General features: G+C 35.6%; 1 protein-coding gene across 1 annotated transcript; it reads right to left on the reverse strand.

The window, feature by feature from the left end:
- Positions 1-7,453: 7,453 nt before the first annotated feature.
- Positions 7,454-25,303, reverse strand: LOC103031346 (mitochondrial import inner membrane translocase subunit TIM44). Its single transcript, XM_022678840.2, has 13 exons — positions 25,229-25,303; positions 23,812-23,907; positions 22,242-22,409; positions 20,337-20,417; positions 19,285-19,434; positions 17,708-17,844; positions 16,110-16,195; positions 15,835-15,927; positions 14,541-14,665; positions 13,406-13,456; positions 13,140-13,229; positions 12,762-12,872; positions 7,454-11,252 (listed from the first exon to the last, which is right to left on the reverse strand). Exons 1-13 carry the CDS (start codon positions 25,256-25,258, stop codon positions 11,133-11,135), a joined length of 1,338 nt encoding a protein of 445 aa, XP_022534561.1. The 5' UTR covers positions 25,259-25,303; the 3' UTR covers positions 7,454-11,132.
- Between the last annotated feature and the right edge of the window lie 1,636 nt (positions 25,304-26,939).

A 26,939-nucleotide genomic window follows, 5' to 3' on the forward strand; every position in this document is an offset into this window, starting at 1 on the left:
ATATACAGCTCATTATCAGAATACTGGACCTTTTGAACTCTTATTAAAAATATGGTACCACTTTAAAAAAAAAGACTACCTTTATAAATGGTTTATAAATGGCTTACATTCAGTTCATTAATGGTTACTAATTAGGTTGTAAATGCCTTAAAAATCATTAATAATCAGTTATAACACATAGGTAGAAAGGGCAACAATGACCTGTTGTTTGCCAAATAGTGAACCCACAGCCGTCTATATTGTTAAACTTTAGATCTTGTCAGATATTCAACTTACTATGTTTTCTCCATCTAACTCAACTTGCTTCTCCATCTCCGTATTTTCCATCAATCAACATCAGTTTAACATCAGTTGAACTCCCATGTTCAATTATTCCACCATTAACTGATTACACTGCACAACAAATTTTTTAAAAAGTCTTGCTTCCTGAAAAGTTTTAGTTGATTGTGACAGATACCTATAGGGTATGCACAAATATATTTTTTGTTTTACTGCATCACGTAGGAACTCTAAGAAATAGACATTTATATGTTTACCTATTTAATCACGTTTATGTTCCACATGGGCCAGTAAGTTCAACAGAATTAAAAATGTTTTGCTCCTGATTTTCTTTTGTATTCAACTTACAGTATTCAACTGTGTCCAACAGTAGTCAGCAAGCATTGACGGATTCCAGTTGCCCTGGTATCGTTTCTCGATTGTAGCAATGTCCTGGTGAAACCACTCACCGTGTTCGTCACTGACAGCACTGAGATTCACGGGGAAGAAGTCCAAGTGTGAGTGAAGGAAATGAATCTTGAGTGACATGTTGCACTTCATTTTCTGGTATGCACAGAGAAGTTTGTCTACGACTTCAATGTAGTTTGACACTCTGTAACTGCAACAACGTTTTTGAAGGCTTTCCAGGCAGTTTTTTCCTGGCCAACTAACAGCCCTTCACACCGCTTGTCACTCATAACATGTCTGATCTGGGGACCAACAAAAATGCCTTCTTTGATCTTCGCGTCACTTGTTCTTGGAAACATCTGTCTTAAATAGCGAAAACCTTCGCCTTCCTTGTTCAGTGCTTTCACAAAATTCTTCATGAGTCCAAGTTTTATGTGTAGAGGAGGCAAAAAATATGTGGCCAGCTCTTTCGACAATAAATTTAGGCAAAAATTATGATAAAACTGAAGATTTCTCTTAAACGGTACGTGATACGTACATTTTGATGTGATATTCGTTATCAGCACCCAAAAATCTATAAGAAACACCTAACAGTGTTCAAGAAGCAAAAAATCTGTTGTGCGGTGTTATTAATGATTTTTAAGGCATTTACAACCTAATTAGTAACGATTAATAAACTAATTGTAAACCATTTATAAACCCTTTATAAAGGTAGTCTTATTTTAAAGTGGTACCAAAATATTTTAAATTCTTTCAAATATTTATCATATTTATCATTTGTCCACCTTTTAATGGCAAGCTGCATAACAGGGTGGACAACTGCTGAAACTGTTTGAACACTGGTATTTGGTAATTGGAGTTGCAGACATGCTGAATTGTTTATGGTGATCTTGCTCTGTTTCAAAGATACGTTTTGGCTTTGCAAAATTATTGTAATACTGTCATGCTTTTGTCCTGTTATTTGTCTTTTCTGGTCCCTCTCTGTGCTTTTCTTTGCTCATTTTCTTCACCCTGTGCTCTGTAGCACATGGCCCTGTTTTAGCCCCGCCTAGTCATTAGTGTTCCCAGCTGTGTCTCATTTGTAACCCAGCCTTCTCGTTATCTTCCCCAGGTGTTACTGCTTTTCCTTCCTCCTCTCCCCTGTGACCAGAAACTGTTTTTGTGATGCCCTCTCATCTCTACAATCATGACAGATACTTTACCACCTCAGGGTGGACAACTGAATCTTTACCTTAGATAAGCATGGAGACAATGTGAGAAATATATAATTTAAGTGAATATAATATAATATAATATAATATAATAAATGCTAAAAAAGTGTCTTCAGTTCCTCAAAAATAAAACAGTGTGAAGGTCATGATATCAAACACACCTTTCTTAAAGGGGCAGATTTAACCTATAATGGCAAGGGTAACAGGGAATAATAATTCCAATAATAAAACTCCAATAATTCATGTCACCTTACCATGAGCATGCTGGCCACTATTCATCCTAACTCACAAGATAACACCTCACAACTTACTGTAAACAGATGTGGACAACCCCCAAGCTGTCTGCTGAGGGAACTTTTTGAGACCTTACACACTGCTGTCCCTTGACTTTTGGCATGTTAGTGTATGTAAATTTAAATATTTGTAACATTTTAACATCATTTTGAATTCTGCAATTGCTTTGTATATTATATCTTAAAATTTAACTTATACAAATTATGTATTTTATTATTATTTTTTCTTTATATAAAAAGGTCATGTGCCCATGTTGATGTACAACCTAATAGGCTCTGTAAAGAAGAATAGAATATAGATGGGTGTCTTTATAAAAGTCCTATGACACAGAACTGACCTGAATATGATTATTAATTTATTATTAATATAATAATAAATTAGACACAGGATATGGATTATATGAATGCATTAGTGTGTCAGTGCATGAAGCCATTTTTAATACCTCAGGATCGTGGAAAAAAGCTGCACTTTTGAACCCAGTCCTAGAAACAATGATCCACTTACAAACTGGTTTATTAATAGTTCACATTTTCTTGTTTTTCATCATTTTTGTTTTGTTTTTTCCCCATTTTTTCATCCTCATGTCCTCATATTAAGTGCCTGTCCTCTGTAATCTCATCCCAGCTCTCCATCTGTTGTCCAATCAGTCTCATGAAAGGACAATAATTCATTTATCAAAGATCCAGATATCCTGAGGAAACGCAGTGTATTATTTCATACAGAGCTGGATCGTGAGGCATATGCTGGTAGTAATCATCTGTCGCAGCAGATGGGTCAGCGCTGATGTGGCTGTGAGATTTGAATGTGGTGTGACAGCAGGGCGGGGCTTGAGCTCTGAATGGCCCCAAATGCTTCAGCATCCCTGCTGTTTTGGCTTCAGTACAAATACTGATCTTCTACCTACAGATTCCACACATTAATTTAATTTAAAATAATAAAATGTAATACAATTTACCACAGTTTATTAATTACACTGTACACAAACAAAATATATTATAAGGGTATATTATAAAATAATGTTTTTGGCCCAATCCCATTTCACTCCTTGGCCCTTCAACTTAACCACTTCAACCCCTTCAAACTGAGATTCAGAGGGACACTGAAAACAGAGGGTTATAGGAATCACTGGCAAGATGGCAGCACAAATAACCAAACAAACCCAGTCAAATTTAAATATTTTCTTTGTTAAAAATTACAAAATATATATAGATAGAGCGCTGGTTCTAATCCCAGTTATGCAGCTTGCCATCAGCTGTCGAAAGCCGACATTACTCCTTTCTGTATGTGTGCCACATTAAATACGACAAGAGTTTCCTTATGAGTCAACATATTTAATCACTTATTGTTCTAGGTACCTTTAATATTCCTGTTCTTGATTTTATGTAGATTTTTGATATTGTAAAGATATATGAATGAGTAAACCATTATCTTCATATTTGTGAATAGTTTTCAAACAAATTAACTAATAAGATTTTAGGAAAGCAGTTAGAGCAACTTTCGTCCTTCTCTTATACACAGTTTCTTTTTTAGTGATACAAGGTTTTCTTCTCCAGACAGCGACAATATGATCAATGTTCATGTGCACACATCACACTGTATTCACAACAGCTTGTTAAATCTGACCGAAATAGGTCAGGCTGTCATTTACACACCTACACACACCTTCCCCAATACTTTTTTTTCATCAGCAGGTACAGTAAATATATACTGATGCAAGAGTTGGCAAATTTTCTACTGTCTACTGTCTGGAGAATTCTTCCTCCTGGGTGTTTAGAGCCACTCTGAGCTGCAGAGGGCCACTCAGCATTTTCTGGTGTTTCAGTCACTGTGGGAATAATACAAAAATATACAACAGAGAAGTGCTGTATCTGCAACTTTCTCCTGTTTCTCTACTGGACATGTGTTATAAAGTAAATACACAATTATACCTTAATACTGACAGTTTACACACCCAAGGTCTATAGGGAATTGTATCAGTATCATCACATACAACACATACACACTCATCGCCCACTTTATTATGTGCCTTAATCCTTTGTGTAATAGGTTCAACAAGCTACTGGAAACATTCCTCAGTGATTCTGATCCATATTGATATAATAGCATCACGCAGTTGCTGCAGATTTATCAGCTGCACATCCATGATGTGAATCCCCCGTTCCACCACATCCCAAAGCTGCTCTATTGGATTGAGATCTGGTGACTGTGGAGGACATTCCAGTACAGTAGAGAACTTATTGTCGTGTTCAAGAAACCAGTCTGCGATGATTCACGCTTTATGACAGTGTGCATTGTCCTGCTGGAAGTAGGATCAGAAGATACAGGTACACTGTGGTCACAAAAGGATAGACATGGTCAGCAACAATACTCAGATATGCTATGGTGTTTGAGACACCAAATTCTGACCCTACCGTCCGAATGTTGCAGCAGAAATCATCAGAGACTCATCAGACCATGTAACTTTTTTCCAATCTTCTATTGTACAGGTTTGGTGATTCTGTGTGAATTGTAGCCTCAGTTTTCTCAGTTTCTTAGCTGCAGGAGCTTCACCCGGTGTGATGATCTGCTGCTGTATTTCATCATCCGCCTCAAGGTTGGACATGTTGTGCTGATGTTCAGAGATGCTTTTCTGCAGACCTCTGTTGTAACGAGTGATTATTTGCGTTACTGTTGCTGTTCTATCAGCTGGAACCAGTCTGGCCATTCTCCTCTGGCCATTCTTTCTCTTTTTCAAATAATTCTCTGCAAACTCTAGAGATGGTTGTGGGTGAACGTCCCAGTAGATCAGCAGTTTCTGAAATACTCAAATCAGCCCGTCTGGCACCAACAACCATGCCACATTTAAAGTCACTTAAATCACCTTTCTTCCCCATTCTGAAGCTCTGATTGAACTGTAGCAGATCATCTTGGCCATGACAACATGCCTAAATGCATTGAGTTGCTGCCATGTGATTGGCTGATTTAACATTTGCGTTAATGAGCAGTTGGACAGGTGTACCTAATTAAGCGGCCAGTGAGTGTACATTATACACAGTATATTTTCACCCTCAATGTGTTTGGTGATATAAGGCTTGGCTGGAGTTCACTGAGCTCCTGAAAGAGACCCATTCTTTCACTAATGTTTGTAGAAGCAGTCTGCATGCCTAGTTGCTTGGATTTATAAACCTGTGGCCACAGAAGTGATTAAAAAAAATGAGTGAATATTTTTACTGTTTTTAACAGTGTAGTTGGCTGGCTTCATGTGACTTGGAAAAGGACAAACTAGACATTATCCTTCCCTGGCTGGTGGGTGAAAATGAGAAATTTCTTTACATTTAGGGAAAATTACAGAAAATCTTTCTTAAAAAAGAAAATTAAATGCAAAATATTAGCATTATCACTAGAGCATTATTACAAAAAGGCAAAACTAAGCAGCTTAGATTTAATTTTAAATGCTAGTTTTTTCTAGGACCAGCTAATTCTGCTTCCTCTATAAAATTCAGCTCAGAAAGCGAAGCAGCAGAAAGCGAAGTTGCCCATAGTGCACTCTGTTTGTCTGCAAGACTTTGAGATTTGCACTGCTTTCTCTGTCTGCAAAAAACCATCAGCTTACAGCACGGTTGCATCTTTTCCTCCCAGTGGACGCCCAAAAAAACGCTACATGTGCCAGAAAGTTTGTTCCAGAACCTTCCATGAAGAAATACATTAGGAAGTGCTGGTTGCTACCATCCATTATTCTATTAAATTTGGGAACTAATGCTCTTCAATGCATGCTAACGCTGGTATTAAGCCATTATGGAACATTACCGAAGTCTTCGTAATGTAGCGTAACTAGATTTACGGGATTATGTATCCAGAGGATGTAAAAAGCCTTTCTCATTCACTTGAATTGCCTGGAAAACTCCTGCAACAATCAAACAGACACTTTGGAATCTGGTTTACAGTTTTCTCTTGCACTGAATGGCCATTCAGACAGCAAAGGTATAAGGTAAAAGAATGATATCTCCATTTATCTGTAATATACCAATTTTTCTGTGCCACATCAGAGCAGGGGACTAAATAACAGCACAGTAAAGCTCCAGAGAAAACCTTGCTTAACCCCCTTAAACTGAGATTTTCCTTAATCTGCCTATTGACCTCCATTATTCCTTTTCCTTTAATTCAACATGTTTCTGCTCCACACAGAGTATACAGGCAGAACTGTATTAAAGCAGACGTCTGGTGTGAAATGGACTTCTCATAATAACAATTATATAACCCACCTCCTTTCACATCCAGCATTTTGAAATACAGCACTTTTAGCTGATGCTCCCAACAGGCTTACAATGCTAGTGATAGGGTCATAGTTTAGCCAATGCAAAGAAATCACTATTTTTACATCATTAACAAACCAACTACCTGTGCACTTTCAAAGCTCTCAGTGCCTCGTTTTGTGTCAGGGCTCTTAGAATTCTAAGTGTTCAAAGTGTAGAGCTACTTTGAGATTGTTAATGGTGTAAAAATAGCAATTTATTTGCCTGAGCAATGCTATGCCCCTATCGCTAGCATTGTAAGCCTGTTGGGAGAATCGGCTAAAAGTGATGTATTTTGGAATGCTAGTGGTGAGCGGAGATAGAATATTTAAAAAATATTTATGTACTTATCATGTTTCACAACAACCCCATGCCATTTAACAATAGATTTCTCCTTTAAAGATTCCGCACTTGGGCTAAAGAGATTTAATTCAAATAGAGGAACAAAGATTGAGTTGGCAACTATACTATATGTAATAGTCCATTTTTGGTAACATCATCACACCTGTTTAAAAAGTTAAGACACTAATTAACCACAGAATAATAAAACCTAACGGATATCAATAACATAATAAAGTCACTAGTATAAATGACAATAAACACAAACACTTTTAAATCCTTTTTTTCTTGCTAATATTAAAAATAGTAGAAAATCAGATTAGGGGGAAAAATAGTTTTATTTTGTTAGTATATTGCTGCTATGTTGTACATCTATGGTTTAAAAGTTTTATTTAAACTGTTATGTCCTTTCTCTTGAAAGAAGTACTTTCTCTTGAAAGAAAGTAAGAAAGTTTATTAACAGCCCTATTAGTCTTGCAGCCCTAAACTCCCCAAACTGAATTTTGACAGAGGGAGTAACAATACAGATTATAGATTATATTTTGCAGATGTGACTACTAACACAGGTTTTCTTAATGCACCAATGAAGAATAATCCATGTAGAGTTACTGTGGGGTACACCCATATTCTATCTTCACAACACAAGCTGCAAAAATAAATCTCTCATATATGCACACTTTGGAATTTCCTTTATTCTCTGCAAATCCAACACATAAATAAAAACAACTTCATTACATAATTAGAACATACACAGTGGTCAATATTGAAAAAATAAAAGTAATTATATTACACAAGCTTCCTTTAAGGACAAACAAAACTGGGTTGTACTGTGGCATATGGTGGTGTAGCTGCCATAAAAACATAAATAAGGAACTTAAAAATCATATATTCATGAACAAAATTCAATATTCCTGAATAATACTGAACTCATGCTTCAGGCAGCTAACTCTTCACTTAATTTATAGTTACTACTGTATTTTATCACTATTGAGATTGTTTTTTTGGTTAATTAAGTTTTGTTGAGAATAACAGTTTAAGGTACAGTTGTGTGTAAATATGTTTTATTTAATTCAATAATTCATATAATCCAGTGACAAATATAGAAAAAACGTGTGTACAGCAAAGTGTGTCAGTTTCTCACTTTACCACAGAGTACTACAGTGGTGTTTATTATTATTATTATTTTTTTAAACAGTGTAGATCTGCTGTGTTTTATTTTATTTTTATTTTTTTGCATGAAAATAAATTCTGACACTATTCTGGAGGCTACAGAGCAAACACAATATTGTGCTTTCATGTTCCACCTCTAGAAGTCAGTCAATGAATAGAATATAGAGTTAGAGTTTTAGTGACAATGACAATAAACAGGAAAAATATATAATTACTATATGTAGTAACTATATATACACGATCACACAGTATTGCCCAAAATTAAAGATATCACTCACGTTTCTGTAAATATTTAATTATATCTTTTCATGGGACGACACTATAGCATTTAAACTTAGATATAACTTAAGAATAGTCAGTGTACAGCTTAAATAGCAGTAAAGATTTACTGTCCTCTGAAGATTACTCAACACAAAGCCATTAATGTCCAAATAACTGAAAACACAAGCAAGCACACCTCACAGTGAACATGTCTGTGAACTGTGACCATTTGTACCCAAATGTGTTGTTGTCCCCTCCTTGTGTCATGTGACTTGTTAAGACAGTGACCCCAAACACTAATTGAGCACCTGTGGGGCATCCTCAAGCGGAAAGTGGAGGAGTAAATGAGAATTCCAGTAGCAACCGGTTAAGCTCTAGTGAACTAGTGAATGCCCAAGAGAGTTAAAGCAATACTACATAATAATGGTGGTTAGGGGTGTGTCATATCATATCGTAAACACGATAATATCGTCAAATTGTTTAAATATTGTGAACAATATTATACCCTAAAATATCGTGCCATACCACCTATTCCATTTCCCATTATATTTATCTACTAGAGATTATATCTGTCCAGTAGCATTTATTTTACTTTAATCCTGGATATATGGAGAAATTTGGAGTGCAATATTATTATAATCATGACATTCTGGATCAATGATTTCTGTTACAAATCTGAAAATTCTTGTATTTTTTTAATATCTCACTTAGGGGTGTGCAGTATTATATTGTATGTAATAATAAAATATTTTTATGTTCTTGCCGTGTATAGCGTATTTTTGAAATAATAAATAAAAAAAATTGTCATATTGCCAAGTATATCGTTATCGCGAAAATACCATGAAATATCGTGATATTATTTTAGGGCCATATCGCCCACCCCTAATGGTGGTTACACAAAAGTAAATCTATTCTGCTATACGAGCTGTGCACTGCATACTCTAAATGATATCCAAGTTTCATTTATCTTCTGTTGTCCCATAAAAAGATATAATAAAGTATTTTTCATTAATGGGACACATAATAACAGTATGTAAAAATGCCTAAACACATGACAATGCATGTAAAAAAGGAATGAAACACTTATTCAACACTATTATCTACAGTGCATTACTCTCACCCCATCACTGGAGGGGAAAAGGCCACAAAAGTCTGGCCAACTGTAAAATTCTGCCTCAGGAAACATGAGTTGTTTTATTAACAACAATCATTTCAGTGACTAACAGAAGTTAGAATAAACTAATAATGTAAATCTCTCATTTTTTGCACTCAAACCTTAATAGGCTAAAACTGAAATATACTGTATAGTAGTATTTTTAATTAATTTGAAACTAAAACTGTTCAGCACATATGTAAAACAATAATCTATGCATTTTTTTGGAAAGTTAAACATTTGTAGGCCAATCACTCTCACTCATTAATGTGCTTGGACTCAAAGATTGCCATTTCTGGCTAAATAATGATGGTCATTTATGGTGTGCTGCCTAATAACAGCTTCTACATTTTAAAAAAATCGTGATTTCAGGTATTCTCTGTGTTTAGCAGCATCCAGCCTCTCGAAGTACATAAATTCTATAGATCAACATACAGTAATACAATGCAATATGAGATGTCCTCTGATTTGAGCAGATCAGAGGTACAGTAACATATATAACTACTGAGCTTAACATCCTTCCCATTCATGTGGTCCCACTTATTTAACTTAAAACACTTGAAGTTGAACTGTCCATGTTCTGCCCATCAATACTTATACTGTAGCAACTGTTCTGAGGTTAGAGCTGACCTTCTTAACAATTGCAGTACAGCAATTGTAGTACAGATAGTCATTCATGAAATTCTACAATCTGCCAAACATGTAAACCAGCAGCTTTAAGTAATTGTTCCATCAACCGCTTTGTGGTGAATGAGCTACAAAAGCATTTGCTCCACTTCTGTCCATCAAGAGCAGAAAGCTGAGGCTGCAAGTTTACCCAATTTTCTCTTCAAATTCCAATATTGATTACCCATTCACCAATCAAATGAGCTCATCCTATCACTAGTAATGCCCCCCCAATACTAAGAGGGTGAAGACTAGCACATGCCTCCTCCGATACATGTGTTTTTGCCACTGAGCGTCCGCCAGTGCACTCTGTGGCAAAGAAAGCATTGGATCTCCAACTCAGATATGAGAGAGAAAGCATCTCAATTGTGCTCTCTCAGACTCCGGCTGCTGATAGGGTAGCAGCATGATTCACCGAATGGGAAAGTTAGCTAACTACACATTAAAACGATGGTATTATAGAGGTTAATACTCAAGAAAATACTCAAATTTGACGTTTTTTTTTCGGTGCTTGTGCCTCTGTTTTGAGTGTGTCTCTGAAAAATCTCTGTTTGAAGGGTCATATATTGCTAACACTTACTCTAATCTACCCCTCCAGCCTAACAAGAATCAGGACACCCTACCCCTAGACCTACAGACACAAAACAGAGGGGTAGGGCTAAGTGGTAGGGTCAAGGGGTAAAATGGGATTGGACCCTAACTTCAAAAAAACTGCTACAAAATTTTGCATTAGGGGGCGGAGCATGGAGCATCTCAATGAATAAATTAATACATGTTTAAAAAAAAAATATCCTATGTTTAATCAAATGTTATAAAAAAAAAGCTTGTACACTCATAAGAATAAATAAACAGAGGATGATTTTGTGTGAGTGTGAGGTAACAAACGTGAAGTGTGTCCGTCCCCAGCAGCACAACACACACAGATGCTCTTACCTGCCCTCTAAAGGCTGTTCAGGTAGTGTGTGTAGGAGGTCTGCTGGTTTTCCAATAGAGACGCCATTAGCAATGTAAATTACTGATTGTCTGTGTGTACATGTGTGTATAAGACTGTGTTTATGTACGTGTGTGTGTGTTGTGTGGTGTTGAGTGTGTGAGTTCCTCTCAGATCACTTGCACAGTGCTGGATGCGGACATGTCCAGTAGTCTCCAGGCAGCGTGTGGGTTGAGCTCCTCCTGGTCCCTGCACAGCGCCCACACGTACATCATCCTCAACACCTTCTCCTACACACACACACACACGCACACACACAGCAAAAACAGAGAGAGAGAGAGAGAGAGAGAGAGAGAGAGGAGCACATCATTAGCAAACAGCCCCTTAAGAGTAGTCCAGCTATATGAGCAATAAAAAACAAACAATATATATATATATATATATATATATATATATATATATATATATATATATATATATTTATATATATATATATATATATATATATATTGGTAATGATTTAAGGTTTATGCACACTACACATATATATAGATTTTTTTAGCTGTAAGGTGATATACAACATATATTTCTCAATATCTCTTCATCCCATAAGGCCACCCATTAAAAATGCATGTTTTAAAAGTACCTTTTAGTTTTAGCGCACCCAGTGTAATTATACTGTAATATTCTATTATATTCTCACCAAAACTTGCAGACTGTCACTTATATTCACTTAATAGTGAAATAACCTATTAACTTGCCTTGTCTCGTATACAGGCTACAGCTGTAGGTGATACAAAACCCTTTTTTCTGCAGTATAATAAGTTATTGAGGGCTTTAAAATCTCCTACAGGACACTTGAAGAAGCTGCCTGTTTTCTCTCCTTCACTTAATAATTCCAGATCAGTAACAGGAATCAACAAAAATTCAGCTTGTTTAAAAAAAGAAGTAAAAACTAGACAAACATAACAAAACTAAAGCTTTGGAGGCCATTTATTGGTTGGTTAGTATTCAGAATTTTTATTTTGACATTAGCAGGTTTACTTAAATATTTTTCTCATATATTTTTCTACTAGAATTACAAATTTCGAAAAGATTTTTAGTAATGTTCCTTATTAAAAAAAGCTTTTTATGTAAAGCTTGAATAGAAATCCTTAAGATTTAGTGGTACAATGTCAGGCAGAAAACTGACACAAATCCTGACCTGTTACGGGTTTTTAACAAATATGAAAAGAAAGGTTAGACTGGTCAGAGAGTCAATAGCTTAAGAATTAACTGTATATATAACAACAATATATTTTTAGGAATTTAAATTAAAATTATGATTAAAATACATAACTGCTAGCATTTCACTGTATTTATGGGAGAGAGACTATAATAGTTATAATAGTGTAGTGTGTATTAGACCTGGTAGATTAGGGCTTTTTTTTTTTTACTTTATTATAATATCTCAGGGTAGTTTTGATGCTTTTTGAATTAGATTTTTTTTTTAAAAAGGGCTTCAGTTCCCAATCTGGGTGACTATACTGCTCTACACCAATAAGAGTCTACGGACAAGACTCCTAATACTACACTGGCCCAAAATGTAATAGTAATAACTCTGTAAGTTGCATCAGCTAAATGGCATAAATGTAAATGTAAATGTAGTCAATGCATGAAGTCAAAATGTTCTGGTTATTTTTTTCCAATAATCCAATCCGTTTGCACATCGTTAACACAATAATTAAGATTTTGTCATAGATGACATACTAAGAACTCTAGACTGGGGTTTAGCACTAATATAAACTCAGTTCCCTCACAGGGTCTCCTTCCACTACTTCACCCTTAGGGCTCCGGATCACCATGACCATCTGTGCCTGGAAGGTGATGATCAGTACAGGTCCCTGATCCATGATCTTCCCCATGGCCAGCTGAGATACACCCACGCAAACAGAGTCAAATACAGGCAAGAACAGAGAGCAAGAATGTTAAACAGGTATAGCGTACTGACCAGAGGCACAATCAGAACTTCCATCAATAACAACACAGATCAATAGATCACGTTAAACAGTAATGCATGTAAAAATCAGCAAAGCTCTGTTTAACTACACTGAGTCTAATCAGATAAACTGATTTTATTATTGATGGTAAAGTGCTGCGTTCACCATCGTCTGCAGACAACAGGTTTGTTTACTCACATCAATGTTGTCGATATCCAGGATCTTGGACTGGAACTGCAGGCCCATGGCTACAGCTTGCTTAATAGGGTGTGCGAGCTGACTGTACGTCTAACGATGTGCAGAGAGGAAGAGCAAAAGCAAAACATACAGTGAACACACAGTGAACTGATTTAAAAATGTGGTTTATTTAAGGTAAAGTAAATTTGATTGAATTGACCATTAAAGAGGGCGAAAATCAGCTTGTTGTAGATCATTAAAAAGCAAACGGCAAGATTTTTACTTACAGCTTCATAACACCAGTCTTTAAGAACATCCAGCTCTCCTCTAATGATTGCCTAAGGGCAGGGAACACATGCAAATGAATTGTGCTGTTACACACATTCACATTACAAAGAATTATTAAATTACATGCATATTAATTAATTAAATGCATATTTTTTTACACATTTATTTTAACAAATCTCTTAAGCTATTCAGGGTTTGTACAATAATCCTTAAGAGATGCTGCTCATTTTTGTTGTACACTGTGCATTGACAATAAAGGTTTCTTACTAATTTTAAATTATCTTATACAAACATATTGATGCTGTTGTGCAAAAACATCTTTTTGACACTACGGTATAGTAATTTGGCTTTTTACATTGTCAAATAGATTGTGGACCAATAGAAATGCTCCAAAATCAAACCATTTGAGAGATTCTGTCAACAACAAATTGTACTTTTATTAAGTTTTCTTAGGTTCTAAACTGTCTCACTGCTTAACCCCCCATTCCCTTATACACTCCTAACCTTTTGCCCCTCACCCTTATCTCTCACATCTCTCCTTTGTTTAACATAAGTTGATAGAGACCCCCAATGATGACACCCCACATACTCCTCCATAAACCCTTACCCTTTCTCCCCCTGCTGTGTTCAAAGCAGTTTCACCTGTATGTAAAGTCCTGCTAAAATGTCTTAGTAGTTCAGTTGAGTCTCGGCCTAGTTCAGGTCAGTCTAGTTCAGTTCAGTCTAGCTCAGTCTAGTCTAGTTCAGTCTAGTTGAGTCTCGGTCAGAGAGTCTCACACAGATAGTAACAGACAGACAAGTCACATGGACTAGTCAGGTGGACACAGAGGGAGCAACGACCAACTAAGCTGTGCCCGTGTAGATTTTCTGTCTGCACGAGAATAAACTCAAGTCATCTCTCAAGCTGTCTCCTGATTCCTGATTCTGACTCCTGATGCCTGAAAGCCGAATTTCTAACACATTATACTGACCATTATAACTTCCTTCTAATGTAAAATTTTAAATTTTGAAGATATATTTATTTATAAATTAATTAATTTATAGACAGATTATAGACAAGTTTATCCACCTATCCACACAGAACCCTTACATACTCTAAACAGTTTATGGTCATTGTATAGTCAGGTGGCTCACCTCTAAGATATTGGGAATGATATCATTTTCACACTGGCGGAGGAAGGAGTCTTTATCAAAGTTGGGATCAGCTTTGAGGATCTCTGTTAGCACTTCAGACATCTCCGTCTTGGAAAACATACCACCTGACAACAGATAAAACAACAACAAACACACACATTAACACCAATCTAATGAATAACAGGAATGCAAGGAGGATACAAAGCTACAATATTTAACTATTTAACTATCTATGACAAGCATTATATTTTTGGGTAGAAATAAATCAAACAACTACCGAGAGATTTACCGAGAGAACTACATGAGAGATTTTTCTTTAGGAACTAGTCTTTCAGACATTTTTTAAACATTTTGATAACAAGCTGATTATTTGAAATCACCACTGCTTTAGAGCTGAGGGCCCTAACAAAAGTGATCTATGGCAAAGGAAACCAATGAAAAAAAAACTTGTTTTAGTAAGCTTACATCAAGATAGTAAGAATACCGTAAGAAGGTACACTGCCTGGACAAAAAAAAAAGGTCACACACTAATATTTAATTGGACCGCCTTTAGCTTTGATTGCAGGATGCATTCACTGTGGCATTGTTTCAATAAGCTTCTGCAATGTCACAAAATGTATTTCAATCCAGTGTTGCTGCATTAATTTTTCACCAAGATCTTGCAGCAGTATTAATGATGGTAGAGTCTGACCAACCGCTGCACAAAGCAGCTCTTCTCCATCCAGCACATCCCAAATATTCTCAATGAGGTTAAGATCTGGACTCTGTGGTGAACTCTCTCAATCCATGAGTGAAAATGATGATCTCATGCTCCCTGAACCCTGAACTCTTTCACAATTCCAGCTCCATGAATCCTGACATTATCATCTTGGAATATGCCGTGTTCATCAGTGAAGAAAAAATCCATTGATGGAATAACCTGGTCTATATTCAGTATATTCAGGTAGTCAGCTGACCTCATTCTTTCAGCACATACTGTTGCTTTTTTGGCCGGGCAGACATATTTTTATTTATGAACCACTTGTACACCTCATTGTATTTGACATAGATATGCCTTGTAACATTTTATTAAAAATAAAATAAATACATAAAAAATAAGGTATGTTATGGTATGGTGTAATAGGCAACAACCCAATTTTTTGCTTGAGGGCAACTTCATGCCATAGAGAGTTAAAGAAATAAAAATAAATGTGCTGGCAACATACAGACTAAGGGAAAACTAAGCATTTCATTAAAATGTTTCTTCAATTTTGGTTTGCAATATTTAGACACAGTTAAAAAAGAGCCAGCTTACCAATAATGTCGGAGAATTTGTCTGTAAGTGCGCGTGAGGCTCTGATGAGCGCATTATCACTCTCGTCATATTTCATCTTCATCTCAAAGAATCCTTTAAGACAAAAAAGGACAGAAAAACAGAGAAAAAGGAGGGATTATTGCAGGCAAATTCAAAGTGCTGTAATACCTAAAACATGAGTTTAGCCCCATCTGGTGTTCAGTAGTAGAACTGAACAGCTGATTGTATGAAACTTCTTTCTAAACGGAAAGGGAGAATGAAATATTGGCTCCTACTGTTAAACACCACGTTGTTGTCTTTGAAGTCTTTCCACTGCTGAAACCACTTTGAGTCTCTGTGCAGCACAACTCCAGTAGCGTCCCTGTGAAGAAAAACACACACTTATAGCTCACATACCTCCTACATCAGTACCACAATGACGTCTAGACTGGGGTTCAACACTAGGCAAAGTGCCAACAGGTTCATGTTGATCTGCTCCAAAAAATCATATCCTATCCTACTATAATATTATACAGTTGTATAATATAAATGTATATACAGCTCTGAAAAAATGTATAGCCCACTTCAGTTTCTGAATCAGTTTCTCTGATTTTGCTATTTATAGGTACATGTTTGAGTAAAATTAACATTGTTGTTTTATTCTATAAACTACAGACAACATTTCTCTCAAATTCCAAATAAAAAATATTGTCATTTAGAGCATTTATTAGCAGAAAATTAGAAACGTCTGAAATAACAAAAAATATGCAAAGAAAACAAGTTCATATTCATAAAGTTTTAAGATTTCAGAAATCAATATTTGGTGGAATAACCCTGGTTTTAATTACAGTTTTCATACATCTTGGCATGTTCTCCACCACCAGTCTTACACACTGCTTTTGTATAACTTTATGCCTTTACTCCTGGTGCAAAAATTCAAGCTGTTCAGCTTGGTTTGATGGCTTGTGATCATCCATCTTCCTCTTGATTATATTCCAGAGGTTTTCAATTTGGTAAAATCAAAGAAACTCAGCATTTTTAAGTCTCTTATTTTTTTTCCTTCTCATTTATTGTTTTATTTATTTTCCTACACTGTAAATGAATACTGAAGTGATCCAGACTATGAAGGAACACACAATGAATCATGTAGTAACTTAAAAGTGTTAAACAAACCAAAATACTCAGTAAAGCCTTCAGGTGCTCTTATCTGGAGTGCTGTTAAATTGCGGTTTCTGAGGCTGGTAACTGTGATGAACTTGTGCCGTACAACAGAGGAAACTCGTTCTTTTCCTTTCCTGTGGTGTTCCTGATGAGGGCCAGTTTCATCATAAAGTTTTTGATGGTCTTTGTAACCGCACTTGAGGATACTTTCAAAGATTTTAAAATGTTTTGGATTGATTGATCTTCATTTCCTAAAGTCATTTTTTTTCTTTATTTAGTTGAGTAGTTTTTGTCATAATATGGATTAGAACATAACTTAAATAGAGCTATTCACTGTATACCTGTAACTCTACCTCATCACAACTTTACAACTGAAGCTCTCAAACACATTCAGAGGCAAGAAATTCAAGTAATTTACTCTTGATGAGTTCAGCACAGCTGTTAACTGAAAGCCTGAATTCCAGGTGACTCTACCTCATAAAGCTGACTGAGAAAATCAAAGCCAAGATGTGCGAAACTATCTGGTTTAACACTTTTTTGTTTACTAAATAACTCTGCATGTGTTTTTCTTAATAGTTTGGATGATTTAATATTAGTCTACAATGCAGACCATTTTAAAATAATGGAAAAAACACTGAATTTAAGGTGTGTTCAAACTCTTGACTGGTACTCTCCAGTTGTAACCTGTTACAAATGTGTATGTTAAGTGTCCAGGACTGAGAATGGAACTCACTCATTGGCTTCAAACACTCTGGTCTCGTTCTCGGCTGATTTAAATGAGAACTCGCTCCTCTTCCTCAGTTGGGACGGGGCACGGTACGGCCCGCCCTGTACCACCTCGTCCATCTCCTTCTTCACCGTCTCCATACCCTGCTCACACAAACAGGAGGCACACAAGCTAAAAAAGTGCTTTTATTGGACCACTGGTCTACATCAGTAGGTCTCAGGCTCAGAAGGTATGTGTAAAACTTTCCAATGTAGTATGATAGATGACCTCAGAAATTAAAACTGATAATGAATTGATCTGTTATTTTCGTAACATTAGATTCATTAGAGTTTATTTCTTAATGTTAGAACCTGTATGTAAAGTCTACACTTCCGTTCAGTTAAATTGTATTATTCACATCACTTTTATAGTCCCTACAGTTAAAATGACAGTATGTAGGTTTTTGTTGAGAATGTGTAATTGCACTGAGCACGCTAAAGATTACTTTTAAAACTTGCATTGTGTTGCAGTCTCCTTTCAGAGTGAATCAATCTGGTCGTTTTAGCAACTACTCTGTTGTGCTCTCTTTTAGCTTGTCATCTTCTAATTCTGTTTTTCTTTGGTATAAAGGTTGCATTAACGAGCTGATGAAGACTGATGAAGTTTGTTGTCTCACATCTCAATGTTCGCAGTATTTTTTGTATCAACGGCATAAGCAGCACCATGGTTGCTCTAGTAACCAGCAGCTATTACAGACATCCTGTTTTTAGAATTAATATACCGTATTTTTCGGACTATAAGGTGCACTTAAAATCCTTTAATTTTCCCAAAAAATCCTCAGTGCGCCTTATGTATGAATTCTACTAGTCAGGTTGTAAGGTGCAGTAAAGCCACTGCACTGAAGTACAGCATTTCAAAGGAGTTTCAGAGAAGTTGCTCCAGCACTAAGGCTGGAGCAGTATTAGCATTAGCCGCTAACTGCGGCGCTAGCTCTTTTGAGAGCTTTTTTTAGGGGTGAGTATATCGGACTGTAGTCTGCTTGTTTACCGTGTTAAAACAAGCTAGGTGGGAGGAACCGCTAGCTGATAGCGCCCTGGTTTACCGGAACACTCAGGGTTCCTCAGTGTAGCACTGTCGAGTGGCATTTACTAGTGCTAAGCTAGTATACTAAAATACTGGAAATCTAAGCTTACTGTAAATAAATGGAAGTGCTTTACTCACCCAAATAAACAGTTTTCAGGAGAGACATCTGTGTAGAATAACATCCAGCACTCATTTGGCTTAGAAAAAAAATTAGAAGGGGAACATTGCGACACCCTTGTTCCTTACTATTGTCTTTTAAAATGAGCCTTAGAATCTGGTGTTACTTATGTACGAAAATAGACCAGAAAATAGACCAGAAATTAGACGTTCACTAATATTGCGCCTTATAATCTGCTAAATACGGTATAACGCTTAGCTGGAACGGTAGCAGAAGCAAACTGGTGCTGTTTATTACATTATTCTCTTCTCTACTTGAAAGTTTTAGTGAGATCATTGATATCACATGGCCTAAACAGTTAGAGAACCACTGGTCTATATTAATATATAGACACTGTACTGACCTGTGAGATGACCCTGAAAGCGTTGGTCTTTCCCAGCACCTCACTGCTCTTGGATACAGACTCTGCTGAGGTTCGGGCAGTTTTGGCTGCCTCCTCCACTCCCTCCTTTATCTTCTTACCCAGGTCAGTACGGCCCACCTCCTCAAAGCCCTGCAAAAACACGGAGCAGAGGGCCATGAAACAAGCAGCAACCTCCACAAATACAGCAGCAGTCAAAAGTTTAGACACATTTTAGGAAGCTACTGAAAAATAAGAGGAATTGGGATCAAACATTTTAAATATGAAGATATTTATAATATTTGCTTTGCTTCATAGTCTTCATGATATGTACTGTATAACAACGACATGCCAAAAGTCATGGAACTGCAGTGTGTAAATTGATCATGAATTGTTACATCAGGTGGAGACCTGAAATCGTCCACATCTGTCTAAGTTGTGAGGTTCTATCCTGTGAGTGAGGTTGAACACTGACCAGAATGCTCATGGCAAGGTGACATGAAATAGTACTTAAATCAAAATTCTACATTATAATTATGGTACAATTGCATGCAAAAGGATTGAACACATTCTTTAAATTGCATTTTGCTTGACTGTGTGAGTGAAAAAAAGTAAACAAATGTTTAAATATGGAATTCTACTTATTTCTATTTGGTAATTTTATTATACTGGGAAAATATATAATAATATATAAAATGCACCAGAACCTTTGTACATAACATTTTATTTATTTTTTTGTTTGTTTGTTTCCCATAAGTTAAAAACAATAATAAGCTTCATTAAACTTAAACGAATTTCGACTTTCAGATAATCAAACAACACATGCAGTATGAGCGGGGGAGCCGAAACTTTTGCACACAGCTATCCTTTACAAAAAATACAGATAAATCAATTCAACTCAGGTCACAGGAAGGACAGAGAATGTCCAGCCCAGTGTTTCCTCTAGCAGCACTTAACCGTCCACACTAAACCAGCTGTTTTGCATATGGTCATGTGATACAGCACACAAAAATACCACATTTGCATGTTGACAGAAGGGAGTTCACTGCACGCACCTCTTTAACCGAGTCTGATAAAGACCCCAGAGTCTTCTTCAGCACCTCAGAGGTCCGAGCTGTTTCTGACTCGATGCTTTTCTGAGAAAAAGAAGAAGAAGTTCAATTAAATATTTTAAAATTATTATTAAAAACACTCTCACAATTTACATATCACAACTTCACTTCTCTCAGCCAATAACATAAATACTGTTTAATTACAGCTGCAGAAACTTCCTCTAATATATATTAAAGTTAATATGCTGAATAAACTCTGAGCTCAGATCCTCTTTGCTACAGCTTCTATTAATATGAACTACACTGAATGGAGAAACATAATATTAAATACATATAATTAAATATATACTTTAACATATATAAAAAAAAGAATCCTATTAGTCTATTTTAACTGGTCGAGGGAATGTTCAATGTGATACTGATTCAACCATTTAAAAAAATCCCCTTTGTGCCTTTTGTGAAATACAGCATTGATTGTTTTTCTAGGTAAATAATGATACCAATACAGCTGGGCAATATGATAATATTTAATTGTATTGTGATAAATTAGATTTTATGGTAAGTTATACGCATCTCTGAGTGCTTAAAAACACTCTGACCCACTGCACATTTCATTACAGAAAGTGTCAATATTGTGTCCTATTTAATTAGATTAAATACAGCACATTTTAAATATAAAAAAATGTATTTAAAAAAAAATACATAAAAAAATTAATCTGCCACTACTAATGAGAAAATATCATGCATCAAAAAAAGACACAATATACAATACAATATTTGTAGCATATCGCCTCGCCCTAATACCAAATATTAAACAGTACAAAATGAAATACATTCATAAACAAAAAACAACCTGTAAGAGCCATATTTTTTTGTCATATTTATAGTTTGTATGAATGGTACACAGCAGTTATAGTTAGACGATCAGAGGAAGGACAGTGCCAGGTCCTGAATGTGGTTTATTTTTTTTTATTTTTTTTTTAGTTATTACAAATATGTAAACTTTATATTTGCCCCACTTAGTAATCATTGATTGTAATAACAATAATACTAATGCTAATAATAGTTTCTCAAGTTCCCCATTTCTGGTAAGAGTTCTCCTCAAATTGAGGCCTATTCATGAATGTATTAATATGTATGAATCAGTCAGTTTTGTAGTCAGATTGGTTGAGAGACAGCAGTATATAAATAGCAATACTTGTTAAGCTACTGAACAGTAATTGTAAATTAGAATGAGCAGAATTGTGTCTCTGTAGTCAGGGGTTTTCAACTCAGCCTGGGACACACATTTCTCATGGTCATTAAGTCACGACCGACTTTTATAAAATACAAACCAAACAAATGTATTCGTGAAAAAATAGCCTTTAAAACCCATTTAAACATACATATTAATGCAAAGTGAATTTAAGGGATTTAAAGTAATTTTAAAGTAGATTTTAAGTAACTGAGAAGAAACAAGACAACTACATGTAGAAAGGTTACTATAATAAAATTAAATATTTTACTTCTCTGCATATTTCTGTATTCAGAGAAGGTTAGTAAGAAACTCTCTCTGTTTTTTTTCTCAATATAAAAGATGAGTACAAAATCAGATGAGCATTAATTATTTTTATTAAATATTTTTAATAAATAGATTTCTTAAATAAATAAAATCTAATTATATAATATATAATTGTACATATATACCACTACTGTCTGCTGACAGAAAAGGCAATGTGTTTATTTATTATGAACTAATTTCTGAGGTTCTGATCAGTGAGGCAGTGTGACCTCAGTTAATCACCCACACTCTTGTGCTTCTTGGAAAAATTCCAGTTTCCACACAACGCAGTGAAAGGCTTGTTCAGCAGTTAGGCTGCACTTCCCGCAGGGAAGCAGGAAGCAGAGAGGTCACGCGAGTCCACTCACATATTTCCTCCTGGCCTGCTGCAGCGCATCAGACTCCTCCAGCCGACGGGCCTCCTCCCTGAACTTCCGGATGTTCTCCTTCATCTCCTTGTTCTTGTTCAGCTCCTGCTTCAGAGAGTCCACGAACTCGCCCAGGAAGCTTCTGCGCCCTCCCGAGGCATAGCAGCGCTGCAGGGGAACACAGGATACCAATATATTTAAAAATCGTTTATATAACTCAGCACTGCTCAAATATGAGCTTCGTTTTATTCAACAAAAAAAATCATCCTTCAAGTACATCAACACATCAGGGTCACATGTAACATGGTCATCCTTCATTACTCAGCAAGATACTGAGCCAAAATACACTTCAGAGTCAGGAAAGAAGTCAACAACTCAATTGGCTTAGAGGTTAATGTAGTTTAACTGTATATTGGCAAGAATCTGGATACAATACTTACTACAATATAAAAGAAAGTAGAAAGTTACACTTCCATATATTGCAATATATGGAAATATACTGTGAAACTGTAAGCAACACAAAATATGACCCTTTATTCAGACTAGCAGGCAACAGAGCGACACATGGCCAGCCATTTTCTAAGCAACGACGCAATTTATAGATGTGATTTGTAGCCACAATTCAGCAGCAAGCAGCAATCGGCACTGTTACAGACCACCGAATCAAACCAATCAGACATGGAGGTCTGAGGTAACTAGCTTCTGCTACTGAAGTTTTGGTTTTCACCAGCACTTCATTCCTATCCTTAGCTGTGTGGTTCTGAACATGGACGTGTGGCAAACAACCATCATTTCTTCTTTTCTTGTTTAATTTTGATGCATATTTGCACATAAAGGGGGAAACCTGAAGAAAAATGAAGCAATAAAATATAGCAAAACATAAAATCACAATACCTTGCTACGTACTGATATTTTTGTATACCTCCAGCTCTGTAAATTTGATCACAGAAGCTAATTGAAATAGCTGCCAATGTTGGGCCATTGAGCAAGGCCCTTAGCCCTTTCTGCTCAATTCGTATAATTATACATTATATAAATAAAATATAAATAAACATACAAGTATGTACAGAACATCATGTAATGTATAATATTGTAAATAGTTATTAGGTCAGCTGATCATCAACATCATCTGAAGAGAGGTGGCGTACGTGTGACCGGTCATGATTTAAATTTTATACTAAATAAAGTCAATTACATCTGTAGAAATAATATTTAACTTATTTATTTCCCATATTATATTATTAAATAAACAAATATATTTCAATAAAATAGCTGCCAATGTTGGGCCACTGAGCAAGGCCCATAGCCCTCCCTGCTTAATGAGCACTGTTTAATGGCTAGTACTGAAGTCCTGAAAAGTACTTCTTTCTTCTAACAATTACAAAGGATATAAATAAAGTATTAATAAAAATACAAGTATTCACATTACGAACATTATGTTAGGTGAAATACTGCAAGTAGTAATTAAACAAAAAAAGTAAAATCGTGATGAGATGGTTTTATATATTAATAAACCACACACCAACATCAGTTCAAACCACCTTGATGTCTGAAAGAGAAGGTGATTTACCTGTACAGCCACTGACTGGCACCCCTGGACCCTGCCTGAACTTAACACAGGATTCCGACATGCTGCAGACAGGACTGTGCTTCTCCTGAGCAAGAGCTGCAAAACAGAAAAACACTAAATATTTCACATTTATTAAAAAGTACATTCAAACCACTCTCTTACATTTATTATTACTGTTTTATATTTTATTTTACATTGGTCTTGTCTTTAAGACCAAATCATTTCTAGGTCATCTAGCTATATACAAAACTTTAATAATGCCAGAGGGAAATTTGCATATCACAGTAAACCAAGAAACAGAAATGAGACTAAAATAAGAATGTAACAATATAATAGAACACTTAGATAGTCCACTGTAAACAGTATAGCAGGTAATATTTCCATTCAGTGAGGTGTAGAGTACCAGTCAAAAGTTTGGATACACCTCCTTATTTAATGTTTTTATTTCATTACACAGTAAAAAAAACAGTGTTTGTTCTCCACAATCTCCTGACCTAAACCTAAACCACAGTGTGAAGGAAGGAAAAGCACCAACTATCATTCAGCACCTCCAGAAAATCCTTCAAGATGCTGAGAAAACTATTCCAGGTGCCTCTCCCTCATGAAGACACTGAGATTAACAGGTAAATGTGCTACTTCTAAAGAATCTAAAGAATACAACATATTCTGGTTAAACCTTTTTTGTTTACATATTTATTCAACATGTCTTCCTGTATAGCTGTAATATAGTCTTCAATATTAAATTTACAATGTAAAAAATCATATAAAGAAGGAAAATATTGAATTAGAAGAGATGTATCCACACTTTTGACCTTGTTATGCACATGTAAAATGTGTAGAAACAGAGGAGTGCTGAAAGCAGTTGTGAAAAGTAGATAATAATAGGTAAAGTGGGCTTTTAAAGATTATTTAAATCAGACCATATCTAAACTCTTATCATATCATCGTGTCTTCTAGCACTGAATAGTGATTACTACAATATCCATGGTCTCACCTCCATTCATTGTCAATAAGAACTCCTGTCCCCAATCAGCCACAAGTCTATTGGAGACCCCATGAGGAGCTCCATGACTGAGTTTTAATAGTCACCTAGCACTCTTTTCCTAAGTATAATAACTAAACACTAAAGGCTATATCTCTATAGACATTTCGACAGAAAATACAAAAACGTGCAGTGAATGTTACACACACAGTAGCTCATGTATATGTAGTCAGTGTTGGCTAGAAATGAATGGATGGAAGCTGAAAGATCTGCAATGCGGATTAACAGAAAGCAGAAAAGAGACAGAAACACAGAGACCCGCCCCCTCCACGCGCTGCCAATATAACACAGCTGCGTGTTTATCTATCGCCGCTTTATTGCCGATATTTAGCCGCCAAATACCGCAGAAACAGCGCATATTAACAGTAACCTCACCCCAGAGCACCTGCACAAGGACGCCGCCATCTTTCACTCAGGTTGCGTCACACTGCGGGTCAGCTGATCACCGACGTCATCCGGGGGGAGGTGGCGTACGTGTAACAGGTCATGTTCATTAAATCATTAAATGTAATACTAAATAAATTTAAATACATCTCTAGAAATATTCTTTAACTTATTTGTTTTTCATATTATATTAATGACAATATATATATATATATATATATATATATATATATATATATATATATATTTTTTTTTTTTAACTTAGCATTTAAACTGTATGTTTTATTTTTTTTTTAAAATTAGTTTATTTTGTTAATAATACAATACAGAACAAAGAAAAATAAGAAAAACTATTTAATGTATATTGGATTATTTATTATTTTATTTATCTATTTTCTGAGTCTTGTTTTTAAGAGCATTGCAGAAAGTGCATTCTTAATAAAAGAGAAAAAAAATATATATATATATATATTTTCCTGGCTCTGTTCTATTAACAATATAAACAAAAATAAAAATAAAAAAATAAATCTGTATTTGAACTGCACGCAAACATTGGTGGTGCTTTTAAAAAAAACAATTAATAATTTATAAAATTATAAATAAATAAATAAATAAATACATCAATATTTTTTTTTTCTTGTTTCTGTTCTATAAGTTATGGAATAATAAAAAAGTAGAATAATTGGTTTAACCATGATATATTCATTATCTATATTTTTTCTATTTCACAAAACATTCCTAAGCAGTAAAAAAATATATATCATATTGTGGGGTGGTGTTTACTCTATTTTTCCAATGGATAGTGGGTGGGGCCAAGCTACTATCATAATACTTATGATTGGCTGTCACAATTTGACCATTGAAAGGGTTAATAAACTTAAATCAAATCTGCCATGCTGATTAATGCCACTAACTAACTGGCAGCTGCCACTTGCAGGCTTTTAGCTGCCTCTAGGCTTGTTGGTTTATAGTCAGTGGAACCTTCCAACCAAGTTGTGACATTAGAGTACTCAGTAACAGCTGCAGTGTTGATGTAAGCCTTAATATAAGTCTTAAGCAACTTCAGCTGGCTTGCCAGCAAGCAATGGGTCATAATATTCATTACCTGGCAAGAAATAACATTTACTGTCAGCCCTTACCATGTATCACCATAATATCATAATTTCTTAAGTACAGTATTGATCAGTGGCAAGAGTCTTGACAGTTTTAAAGGGTTTAATTGAGACACACAGAGTTACAGTAAGAAAAGCATTTAAAACAGCTGGAACCTGCAATGCTGATTGCTTCTAATAACTAAATAGCAGCTGCCACTTCTAGCCTGACAACAACAATTCGGCTTGTATGTTTCTACCAGATGCCTGTAAGTCAGTTGAACCTTCAAAACCAGTGGCAGAAATCAATCCAGTGAACTGTTGTGACATTAGAGTACTTAGTAACAGCTGCAATGTTGATGACTACATATAAGCCTTATGCAATTTCAGCTGGCTAGCCAGCAAGCAATATCAAAACTTAGTTGACATCATGGTGGTGTTTACTCAAAACTTAAAAACTTTCTTATAATATTAAAAATTCTAACTATATATGGCTATGTTCACATTACAAGCCACATTGCTCAAATTAGATTTTTTGCTCAGATCGGACTTTGCTATCTTGACGGTTCACATTCACAAATGTAAGTGAGCTGTATCTGTGTGTAATGTGA

Source organism: Astyanax mexicanus, chromosome 4 (genome assembly GCF_023375975.1).
Source record: "Astyanax mexicanus isolate ESR-SI-001 chromosome 4, AstMex3_surface, whole genome shotgun sequence".
Classification (NCBI taxonomy): Eukaryota; Metazoa; Chordata; class Actinopteri; order Characiformes; family Acestrorhamphidae; genus Astyanax; species Astyanax mexicanus.